Raw genomic sequence first — 12,786 nt, 5'->3', positions numbered from 1 at the left:
TCCGTTAAAATCCACAAGCATTCATGAATGTACTCAGTTCCTTGGGAGGGATATTTCACAGGCCCCATTTCTAGAGGCTTGAGCAGTTTGTAGTATACCACACTTCCCAAAATGTGATACAAAGAGCACAGATATTAGAATTAGACTTTTGTTATCTGCCTGTTTCTAACACTGTACACTTAAGTTCTGTCAACTTTCTGGATCTCAGTTGCCGGTGTATGTTGTTGTATCAGGAAGACTATTTGCAAAGCACCTAGCACAGTTCTTGGCACATAAGAGGGTCACAAATAAATTATTGGGCAACTGGTACAAAACCTGGTTTGTAGTCCTGACCTTGAGATCTTGGGCGAGTCATTTAAGCTCTCCGATGCTCAGCTGAACAAGTATTTCTTGAACGCTCAGCCAAGACTTGGGAGCCAGACTTGGTTTGGGCATTGACTAACTGTTTCAGCTTAGGCCAATTTATGCCTCAATTTCCTGAATTATAAAATGGGAATAACAAAGTGGCTGTGGGACTAAATGTGCATTCCTGATCCAGAGAAAGAACTCATATTGTGCTACTGATTATTATTACAGATTAAAAAAATGGAGAGGAGAACAGAATGGTCAGGTCACAGAGCTGATAAGTAATCAAGCTAGGATTTGAGCCCAAGCAGTCTGACTCCAGAGCCTGAGCTCCCAACGTCTACCTAGGATGCTTTTCTATCTTTTTTTAAACCTGCTGTTAATACTATTATGTTACCACTCAAAGTCTCTCCATAAAACCCATGTGTGAAATATCTTGCAATTTGGGGGTAGGAAAAGTTTTGTCTCCTGCAAGAAACTAGTATATTTCCTCTTTTTGAAAAAAAGAGTTATGCAACTTAGCATGTGTTCTTTTTGTCTTGGCTGCCAGGAAGCTCAGAGTCAAATTGTGGGCTCAATCACCGCCACTAAACCGTTTCCTTCTTCCTATATCTTTGTTCCTTATTTTCCCTTTTAATTCCCGTTTTCACTAACATTTTCATTCGTGTCTTTTGTTGATAGAGGCCTCAAAGGTATTTGGGAAGTGGTGGGTGGAGACGAAATAAGCAAATACAAATCTGAAATTTACATGAAAAAACTTACGTTTTGAATCTTACCTGTTTCACTTGCTAAAAGGAAAATAAATGGTCAAGGGAAAAATTCAAAAAAGGAATTTAAGAGCTATTTTAAAGGAGCAAAAAGAAAATCAACAGAAAAACAGAACCACCAACACTAACAGGCCAACTGAAATAAAGTCTGCAATAAATATGTCTGAGGCTAGAAGTGTTTGTGCTTTCCCTGGCTGGAACCTATCATTTCTTAATTATATCCTGTGTGTGCTTTGCAAGACGTGAGCTGCTGTCAAGAGCAAGCCTCAGACAGGGGAGGGCCCGGGGCCCACCCCTTGGTCCTCACATACCTGTACAGAAGCGAAATCCCCCGAGGCACACGCACCCAGAATAGCAGCGCCCACAAGAACAGACTCCACCTCTTGCGACAGGACCACAGGCATGCCTGCGCAGGACAAAGCCACACCTTGGTTAGGGAGCAGGACCGGGCTCTGTGGGGAGCCAGCAAGCAGCCCCAGCAGCGAAAATACCTGCTGTGGAGGCGGCAGTGGGCATCCCCGCCCCGTCCCCCACTGTTCCCTGTTCCAGGGGATTCCCTGGGTCTACAGGATTTCATTGCCTCTGCCTGCTGGTACAGCAGCCAAGGGCCCCAGGGGAACCAACACTATATAGACCAACTCAGGAGACCTTTCTGCCAGGGTTTCCCAGGCTTCTGCTAGCTGCTATGTGCCATTTGGTTCAAGTTCAGTTCAACAAACATTTATCTGGTGCTTTGCTGGGCCCATGGAGAACAGAGATGATCTGGCTCTGTCCTATTCAATTCTATAACTGAGATGCACTAAGAAAAGGGAAGTAAGTCCTAAGAGAGGGTATGATGAATCCCTGCAGTGGCTTCCAATGTCTCTGAGCCCAAGCCAAAGCCCTCACAATGGCTGACAAGGCCCCCCCCAAGACGGGTGCCCACCCTGATCTTCCCCTCCTCTCTTCATGGCCACCCTGCCCTGACCTCCTGGCTGTTTCTTGAATCTGCTTCAGGGCCTTCTTGCTGTTTCTTCCGTCTGGGACACTTCCTCCTAGATGTCCACAGGGCAACTCTGTCTCACTCCAAGTCTTGTACAAACATCCCCTTCCCACGGTGGCTTTCCTGACTGTCCAATTGAAAATGACAACTTACCCACAACACTCATCCCCTTCTCTATTTCCTCATCACCTTCCAACACTGTTACTAAGGCTCTTGGCTTATGGTCTGTCTGCCCTCCTAGAACATAAGCTCCATGAGGGCAGGGGCTTTGCTTTATCTACTGCGGGATCCCTGGAATTGAGATCAGTACCCAGTACATGGTAAGAGCTCAAATGATGAAAGAACAAATTTCTGGGATAGGGGGGTCAACAGAGCAGAGATGAGGATTAACCCCAAAACTGAAAGATGAGTTGGGGTCTGCCAGGCAGGGAGGAGCATTCACCATGCCAACTCCCAGAGGTTGAGGGGGCTCCTGGGGGGGTTTAAGATTCATAGAAATCATTTAGAATTCTTAGGATTTATATATATAATTACACACACACACACACACACACACACACACACAAAATATAAATATAAATGTATTTGCTAATCATGAGATGGCAACAAACTCCACAGAGGTAAGCTAGCTCTATGGCCAGACCTATAAAATCTTTTTCTTCTTAAGACATTAGACTTATTTTTTCCAAAGACTGGAATTTTCTTCCTATCTTGTCTGGGAAGATGTCCCAGACTACCTCTGCTCTCCCACCACCTCCTAACTCATCCTCTCACTCCAGCAGTGGGTCAGCGGGCCAGCCATCTCAGACAAAGGGGGCGGAGAAGAGAATTCCCACACGCGTCCCGGAGAACTCACGAAGAGCAGCCCTGTACTGCAGGGGGAGCACTTCAGACTTTGCTGACAAGTGTCAGGTCGGGTGGGGTCTCTGTGGAAAGCTCAGAACTGGTTCCACTAGCCACATCACTTCCATTCTTTTGGCCTCAGTTTCCCCAGATATAAAGTGGGGATGATAACAAGGTTTGCTGTGGGGATTAATGAGAAAGGGCCCAGATGGCGCTGAGCACATTTTCTGGCCTATTAGAAGCCCTTGCAATGATGGCGGCTACTGTTAGAATGAGGCCCTCTGCACGCACTTCACCTGGGATGGGAACTGAAACAGTGGGGAAGGGATGGGACAGCTGCCCATCAGCTGCCTAAAGGGAAAAGGCAGACACAGGCCAAACTGAAGGGCTGTGGTGGCCAAGTCAGGAGAGAGCCCTGCATGGCTTCACAGAATTTAGGGGCCTTGCAGAAGGAGTGTGACTGACCACCCCACTGCACTGGGACATTTTAGGAGATAGCTCCTCCAAATGCCACTCACCCCCCAGTTCCTCCTACTCTGTCAAAAGCCTCATGGGTTCTGAGCAGGGAGAAAACCTGTAGGCCTCTCCCCTTGGGAAGTGGAAACCAGAGTGAACCTGAGGAGTCTCCATCAGTTCCCTGTCTGCAGCCCAAAGTGCTCTGGAGCCAGATGCCAGGGTTTGAATTCTGGTTTCCTCACTGACTTAGCTGTGAGATCCTCGGCTGTGAGATCCTAGCTGTGAGAACCTAATTTTTCTGGGCCTCAGTTTTCACATCTGCAAAATGGGGTTAAAATTCCACCTTCTTCACAGGGTTGCTGTGAGGATTAAACGTGCTACCGTATTTCCCTGAAAAAAAGACCTAGCCAGACAATCAGCTCTAAGGTGTCTTTTGGAGCAAAAATTGATGTAAGACCCAGTCGTATTTCACTATAAGACCGGGTATAATATAATAATATAATATTATATGATATAATATAATATAATATGATGTAATACCGAGTCATATTAATTTTTGCTCCAAAAGATGCAGTAGAGCTGATTGTCCGGCTAGGTCTTATTTTCAGGGAAATGGTATTGTGAGTAAGGCACTTAAAACAGTGCTTAGCTTAGAGAAAGCACTAAATTAGCTTTAGCTGTTATGATTCTTAAAGCTTACCTTTAAGAATCTCTGAAGTCTCTCCTCACCCATTACCCTGAGTGAAACCAACTCACTGCTTCCATTTGCCCCTAAGGTCAATCCCACCTCTTCCCTTCCCACCCCTCCCCCAACCCACTCTGGGTCCTGGAACACTGGCCTGTGTGGCCCACATCTGTGGCCCCCTTGTCCTCTGGCTGCATCCTTGACTAAGATTCAGGGTGGCCCTCTTTACGGATCCCCTCAGACTCAGGTTGGTTCCTCCCTGTGCCAGCAGCTGCAAGCCTAGAGGTGCTAAGGCTGTGAGTAGCCCCCAGGGTGCTGCCTGATGGCCAGGGTTCCCCTCCACCCGGCCCACACCTCTGTAAATAGATCCCTTATGCGACTTTTACAGTTAATCCAGTTGGAGTGTGTCATCTGTTCCCTGCCTGAACCTGAGTCATACTCGTACTGACACCGACATCCTCTGGGTCTCCCTGGACCCTCGGGACATCGCTCAGAGCACCAGGAACACGGTTCAGTTTGTAACGGGCCTGTTGGCAGGACATTATTGGTCTTCGTCGCATCCCCATGCCCTTCTCAGTGCTCGGTTCACTGGCGTGCTCAGAGAGGGCTTTGGAGTAAACAAATGAAGGAACGAATGATTAAAATAATAAGACAGGAAGAGGGAAACCCCCTACTGAAATTGCCTGTACTGAAACATACAAACTAGGAAGAACATTTAGTCCCCAGTCAGTGGGGGACACCTGTAATTACTCAGCACACACCACGTACCTCTTGAAACCACAGTTAACTAAATGCCCAGGGACATTCTTCCTTCTCGTGTAGAAGACACTTCCGACCTTGGCAAAGCCCCACTCTCCCTGCTCGCGTAGAGCAAGCTGTTTCCCAAATGGCACAGATTTGCTTACAAAATATTAACCTGCGTTCTTCTCAAACGCACCTTCTTTTTTTTTGGTGTGGGGCTGCCTAAATGGGAGAAAGGAATGAACATGTACTGAGCACCTACTTTGAGCCAGAGCTTGGTGCTCACAAACATGTGAGTATTTATTCCTCAGTATGATCTACATGATGGAAATAATATTATTTCTATCTTTCAGATGAGGGAAATGAGGCTCAGAGAGGTAAAGTGACTTGCCCAGAGTCACAGAGCTGGTCCTCCCTCCCCTCTTTCCATTACTCCACATTTTCCCCAATGAATCTTCCAAATTCCGTTGTTTTTAACATGTGTTCCTGAGAATTATGTACCTCGCTTATGGTGCTAAGTCTTTCTTTGCAGGAAAACTAGAGCAATCACAATGTTTAACAGCACCCAAAACTCTACCTCCACCCACTGCTGCGTAGTGCCTTTTACAGGAACGAATGCAAATGTGTTATTTTCTCTGAGTGCTTGGTGAAGGAGAGGAAGATGGCAGCTTTGTGTGGAATGTGAACTATTTTATCTGATGCATTAATGAGCTGAGCAGAACCCAAAGCATTTTAAGGCAGATGCACTTTGCCATCACTTGTCAGTCACAGGCTTCCCAAGGCAGAGCAATTCCAGGCCAAAGAAAAGATCCCTTTGTCCGGAACTGTAACTGGTCCATAGTCAGAGACAAAGGGTCCAGTTTCAATGAGAATCTGAATAGCGATCAACAGCCTTTTCATTCAGCAGCCTGAAGAACAGTTTCCAAAGCAGATTTTGCTGTGGAAGTGCTGTACCCCTGCTTCTGAGTCAGCTCAAGGCTGTAGGGCCAGAAGAGGACCCGCATTTACAGAGGCTGGAGTGGCGGCCACCGAATCTTGGCCTGGGGTCACTGGGCCGCCCAGCTCTGGAGCCCTGTTTCCCATTCCCTCGGGTGGTGTGTTAGGCAAGGCTAATCTTATCTCCCCTTCTGCATCCAGGTAGGAAGTCTTTGTGGCTATTAGAAAGGCTGGAAATTGGAAAAGCCTCTCAAAGATCAAATTTTAAATCTGAATCTTATCTGAACCAGCTAGCTGACTGTTAAACCAAGTGTAGTTACAGTTTTCCTCCTGGGGAAAATTACAAGGTAATCTGGGTGCCGTTTCATGTCTTTCCTCCTTCTGCCTCAGAACCGCTCACTTCTCTAGGTTATATTTCAGGTAAGAAGGAGTCATCGTTATCAAATGGTTCCACACTGAGCAGAAGGTTAAGAAATCTGGGACAGCAGCATAGTATAGGGGACGTTGGGCCTGGATATCCCCGGGTTATAATCTTGGTCCTGCCTCCTACTAGATGTGTGAGTTTGGACAGTCAACTGAATTTACCTCTATGAACCTCAGTTTCCTTGCCAGTAAGATGGGGGCACCAATTTCTACCTTTTGGTGGTACGTGAGGACTAAAGGTAAATGGAGTGATTCATACTGACACACAGTGGGAGCTTGGTTAACGGTAGAATTTCCATTCTTAACATCCTGACATATTTCCCCTTAGACTATATGCTGTTTTTATACTGTCCTCTGGCTTGTGGAGATCACTACATATCTCTACTATCAGGATAAGCGGCTTATTTAGTTTGATCTCACAATGTGCAGGGCTCAGTTACCACCCATCACATCTGGTAAAGCTCTCGTCTGCAGGACTATGCTTGGCCTGCAGGAAGAAGGGAGGGATGACGAGGCAGGAAACTTGACAAGGTACCTGGGGGACAGCAAGAGATCACGATGGATGGAAGCTAGTGTTAAGGTGGGCTCATATCAGGGTGGAGCTGGGGCTGTAAGCAGGGTCCAGTCCTCCCTATTTCTATCCCCTTGCCTTGCTCTGGTGCCTGGCCACGCTGGGATAGGCCCTGAGAGGGGGACAACATTCCCCAGGAGACACTGGGAGAGAAAGCAGCAAGAGAGATAAGGGCACCAGGTCCAGAGGGGCGGGAGAACAGGCAAGCCTCTCTGACACCAGCAAGGCTCCTGCCAATAGGGCCCCTTCCTTGGGTCCAGGGGTCTGCTCTATGGATCCTGCTTTGCTTTGTCTGCTCATATCACAAAGGGATCAGCCCACTACTCTGGATTCTCTCCATCTGTTTCATGAGCGTTGATTCTGACGAGCTGAGAAGGAATCGTGGCATATCGGTCTTAAGGCTCAAACTCCCCTCTGTAGCCACAGTTCCCATAGCAGCCGGGCTCCGCAGTGCTTCTCTAAGAGTTTCCTTCTCGATTCCCCAGATCACTTGTCATGCACCGTCACAGGTCCAAATCACGGAGAGGAGCCCCTCCGTGTTTCCATAATACCCTGGGCTTTTCTCAGTCAGAACTGTTGCCACACTAGATTGAACATGCCTGTTGGCTGTTTGTCTTCTGCAATAGACCTTGAACTCCTCAGGGGCAGAAATCATGTCTGACTCTGTATCTTCAAGATTCCCCACAATGTGTGGGTCAGAAGAACTCCCAAAACCGTTGAGTAAATGCTTGGATTAGGATGTAGTCCTTGCTGACCTCTCTCATTTCTCACCATCATGCTATAGTTGGATTTACATAGAAGCCACTTTCCCCATCATGGCGACAAAGACTCCATAGTTGTCTTTGAAACTATACACTTTAGCGCAGTAAATATTCAAAATAATTTGGCATATCACGTACATTTTCCCATTCTTAATCCTGTCCAGCTCGTGGCCACGACCATTTGCTGCCAAGCCTAAGATGCCCTCTCCCCTCCTTCTCAGACTTACCGGTAATGTCTGCATGCATTTGCACAAAAAGGGGATTCTTGCTCAGGCCTCCACACAGGAAAAGGGTGCTGATCGAGTGCCCTGCTGCCTGCATGGCCTCTATAATGAGGCGGGTCCCGAACTTCAAGGGATAAAAACAGAAGAAAGCATCAGAGGGACAGCAACAATAAATGGTATGGAACATTTACGAAGTGTTTACCCAGTGCCAGACCCTGCTTTCCATACACTCTCTCAGCAATCTGAGACTCGGAGACATTCGGGTGTCTCTGATCACACAGATCACGAAGTCACAGAGTGGGAATTCCAACCTGGGACTGCCTGACTGAAAATCCTCTTCATTACTAGATTATTTGTTGCTATCAGTTGCTACAACACTGACAGAAACAAATGGCAATGCGAACACAGTTAATATTGATACAGTTCCTTCAAACCAGTATTTGATGAGCATCTATTGTGGCCCAGGTCTTCCATAAGGGACTGGGAACAGCATGGAGTGATTGGCAACACTGCTCCAAAAATAACGGTCATTGGTCCCTGAGTCAGTCTCCCTTCCCTAAATAGGAACTAAAGACATCAACAAATTCAGCAGCAGAAACATGGAGGGCTCTAATTGCACAAAAGAGGTGAGACACAGAATTCTGTGGCAAAGGGCTAAAATGATCTTTGTTATCACCTGGAACCAGGTAGTAGCTCTAATAATGAAGCTTCCAGAGCCAGACTCTATGCCCAATCAGTCCTTAAAGATCTGGAATGACGCAAAGCCACGTGCTCTGGTTGGCTCAGGGTTTCGCCATATTTTCATTTCAGGCCTGTGTCTTAATAGCTTCATAAAATGTGCTATCCTCATCCCTGTCTTGCTAAGTTTACTAAACTCAGTAACAAACGCTGATGCTTGGGAAAAGGACACTATCGTAGGGTCATCAATGTGAATCTTAATGTAGAATTCTTTAGTTTTAGCTAGGATGTCGAAATAAATAAAAATCCTAATTTATTTGGAAGTGCAAAACCTAGAAATTCACAAATCATAATTTATTTGGGATAAGGATTAAAAACAAAAAAAGATGAACTATGATATGGCCTTAGGATGCAGGAAGAAGTTTTTCTTTGGTGGAGAGACAGTCCTGAAAATGGTTCGAGATTGAGCAATTCTGGGGGATGACAAAGTCCAAGGTGTGGACACAGGAGTGAGATGCTGAAGCAGACAGAGGAGAAGGTCAAGGGAGATGAGAAGGTCAAGATCGGAGAGGCCACAGATGGTACAGCCACCAAGAAGAAAACGAGTTTGGGCTGGGGAGAATACGTGAGCCAATACCACACATCAAAGTGTGACAGCCTTGCTGGCAACTTGGTACCCAAGTGCACAGAGAAGAGAAGGTCGCTGAGTCTGAGGGCACGCCATATCAGAAGCTTACCCGAAGTAAAGCAAGAGGGTTTGAGAAGTGATCTGCCTGTTCCCCGGGGCTGAAACATAGGGCAAATGAAGCCTCCTTTCACAAGGCTATCTAGAGAGCGGTCTCTCCTGGACTGGAGGTGCCTCTGGGAGAGGGAATGGCCAGAGGGTGATTTGGGACCCTGGGTCGTGCAATCCTGATTGCTGTGGAATAAACGATGATGATGGAGAGGGGTAGTTCAGGAGCAAAGCACAGCAGATCCAGCCCAGAGGTCTCTGGGTTGCTGAAGCTATTAGTGAATCTGGTAAGAATATGGATTAGGTGAAACTTGGGCCGCTAAAGATAATCCACAGATGTAGTGTGTTAAAAAAATAAATAAATAAAACATGTTGTCCCATATAAGGCCAGATCCTGCTTATTGATTACCCCCAGATGTTCTTTCTTAAGCTTTCTGGCGGTCATGAACTCTCTTGAGAATATAATAAAACCTATTGACCTCCCCAGAAAAAAAAGTCACAAAGTGGTATATTATAAATTATTTCAGGAGGTCTACAGATGCCCTTACATCCAGCATGGATCATTTGGTGTCCATGGAATACAGGTAACCCTAGTCTACGCGAGGAGCATGAATCTGTAGTAGCTAAGATCATGGTGATTGAATTAAAAAAAAACCCTAGGACGGTATTAAGGTAGTTCACCTATTTCCTGAATCAAATTTGTGCCTAGCCTTTCTCAGACTTAATTCTCATTTTTAAAATGAGATGAACCAATATTACCATATTGGTTCATTTGAAAATTCTATGGATTGTCAGAATATGAAAAAAAAAATTAAATGTGGTCTTAGGCTTGATAAGACACAGTAAGCCCTCCCTTTGTAGAGAGTGTACGTAAGTTTGTAGAAGAGTGTCAAACACATGGGAATTGTTTAGAAATAAGAGCCATTCTGGTTATTAGCTGTATGCTAGGCACTCTGCTGTGCATGTAAATGTCATCTCTAATCTAGTGACAAACTGAAAAACTGCTATTGTTATCCCCATTTAGGACTTATATCATCTGCCTAAGGCAATACAGTTTGTATGGAGGGCAGGGGAGCTGCCTCCTTATACATATGGAAATGCCATGCAAAATTGATATTTCTGATATTTCTAAAACCAAGGACCTGGGCGCACATGATTCCTGGGACTGCTTGGAGGGTAATGCGAAGCCCATTGCCTGGGAAAAGGAAAGAAAGGATCCCAACAGGAGGCACTCCCTCCACAGGCGTTGTGACAGCCTGTCTCTCCCGTGTGGCATTGTTGGCTGGAATTTCCCACTCAGGCGGGCAGTTAGTTACAGGGCATTCCCTTTTGGTGTCCCGGACTCCACTCTGTGAAACGCTCCTCCCTCCTGAAATGCCCCACCAAAAGGCTTTGTGCTAAAATGATTTTGTGCTCACCTTTCTGGAAAAAATGTTTTCACAGAGAAATTTAAATTAAAATTAGGCGGTTCCACCGGGAATGTACAGAACCAAATGCAAATTGAGAGACTTCAAATGCAAATGGTACTTTTTAAGGGTCTGTTCTGAAAAGAAAACTATAGATGAACAGGCTATGGATAAACTGGGTGTTTGACAGGTCTTTCAATTAAATGTGATCAGGAAAGAATTTTACTTCATGGAGGGTTTTGCACAGTCCCCACTTAACTTCATTACAATATGTCTTCAGTTTCATTCTATTCCCACAAAATACCAACCATAGATATTACTACAGAGAGGAATTTGTTTCCCTTTAACCTATAAACAACAAATAGGTGTTAGGGCCTTACCAGGGCCAATGAAACAAAAACACATTTTTTAAGTTCAACAACATAGGAAAATATCTGTTATCAGAATGCTTCATTAAGATGCACATTCTTGCGTAAAAGATCAGCACACCCAGATACTTGTGCAAAACAGACTGGATTCCTCACAAATTGATTCCATAATAAAGTCTCATCAAAAAAATCTGTCTTTAATTGCCTTCCCTTTGTGGTATTATAAAGGTCGTTAAGACAATGGACAGAATAAATATGATAGCTTTTAATACATGACAGCCCATTACATACCACATTGATTTTCTAAGTGTGTGGTATTTGGGGAAATTTAGCAGGCTGCCCCCCATGTCAAGTTTATCCTCATTCACACATCTTTGCACTCCTGCTGCAGTGTTCTTACCAGGAAGGGGACCTCTGGGAGGCAATCCTGGACAAATTAACAATGTTTTCTAAGATGTCTCAAGTCAAAACTGCTCTTGGGAATGCCTAGAAGCTTATTTTATCCAGGTAGCTTTATAAATAAAGAAAAAATGCAGCATGGTAAAGTGGAAAGCACAGAAGCCTGGGAGTGAGACAGAGAGAGGTTCAAATACCGACTCTGCCACATATCAGCTGTTTTGACCTTGGTAAGTGGTTTTTTCCCCTCTGTCTGTAAAATGAGAACAGTCTCACCACTTACAGATTACTCTCTTAAGCCACAGGTGGGTAAGGCACTGTGTTTGGTGCCTGGCACAGACAGTGAGTGTCAATGAGAGAAAACAGTCACCGTCACCATGGCATTATCCCTTGGCCCATCCTGTGCAGTTACCTTCTTCATTCGCATGGACTCAGAAAGATGAGACAGCTCTGATTTTCCGGGAGTACTCATTTCAACGCAAGTGATTTATTCTACTGTTAAGACTTTCATACAGTAACATTAACGAATCAGAAATAAAAGTCCCTCAATATACCATGTATCTACTTTTATTGTATAAATCCAGGCTCTGCCCCTTACTAGCTGTATGAAACTGAGCCATTAACCTCATTGAGCCTTAGGTTTCTAGTCTGTGGAACAGGGATTGTCATCCCTACCTTGTAAGGTTAAGTCAGATAATGTGTGGACAATATTTAGCACAGTGCCTAGCACATAATCGCCTAAAAGTGTATTATTATCATTATCATCATTATTACTATAAAGCAAGATCACTAAATAATTATTTTTACTACTGATGCACAGTTTTGTCCTTCATTCCATCTTACTAATCATTCCCTTCATTTTGATTGAGGTCAGAATTGCTTGTTTTGGACCAAATCCCCATAAACAAAGCAGACTGATTGATTTCACTGAACTGGCCAAGCTATTAAATCAATACGACAGTTGCCTCAGAAAAATACAGTCAAACTGGTCTATTAACCAAAAGGACGGTTTAATCTAATGAAGTTAGCTGATTCCATACTCGTACGTAGTTGCTTTAAAGACCGTTATGTTCCTTTAGTGGTTGGGAAGTTCTCTTCTCTTATCATATGCACATGGCACCTGGACAAATCTGAACATCAGAAAAGCATTTTTGTTGGTGATATGGATATATGGAAAAATGCATGTAGTTCTATTATTTGAAGCACGGAAGTTATGAAAGAGGTATGAAGGAACAGAATAATTGAATAGCATATAAATATGTTCATAGCATTAAGAAAAAAATTTGTCTATAGGCATTTTTCTGAAAATGAATTCTGAATCCGAATTTAGTGAATTGATTTTTCCTTTCTGTTGGTCCTTATTTTCTTTCCAGAGTGGCTAAGTCTCACTGGATCAACTGTGATTACGGGGTTCCTACCACCTGTGAGACCCTGAAAGCCATGACCCAATCCCTACAAATACACTTCCTGA

General features: G+C 44.8%; 1 protein-coding gene across 7 annotated transcripts in view; it reads right to left on the bottom strand.

Annotated features, from left to right (window-relative positions):
• FGGY (FGGY carbohydrate kinase domain containing) overlaps window positions 1-12,786 on the bottom strand; it is a 393,115-nt gene that overhangs the window by 72,122 nt on the left and 308,207 nt on the right. For all 7 annotated transcript variants that reach the window (XM_033115796.1, XM_033115797.1, XM_033115798.1 and 4 more), the window contains 2 exons: window positions 7,738-7,858; window positions 1,424-1,518 (listed from right to left, as the gene is read on the bottom strand). In XM_033115796.1, the coding sequence (XP_032971687.1) occupies window positions 1,424-1,518; window positions 7,738-7,858 (216 nt within the window). The remainder of the gene's footprint in view (window positions 1-1,423; window positions 1,519-7,737; window positions 7,859-12,786) is intronic.

The sequence above is a fragment of the Rhinolophus ferrumequinum genome, chromosome 9 (genome assembly GCF_004115265.2).
Source record: "Rhinolophus ferrumequinum isolate MPI-CBG mRhiFer1 chromosome 9, mRhiFer1_v1.p, whole genome shotgun sequence".
NCBI classification, from domain to species: domain Eukaryota; kingdom Metazoa; phylum Chordata; class Mammalia; order Chiroptera; family Rhinolophidae; genus Rhinolophus; species Rhinolophus ferrumequinum.
The sequence above is the reverse complement of the archived record's forward strand: the minus strand, read 5'-3'. Positions and strand labels throughout refer to the sequence as shown.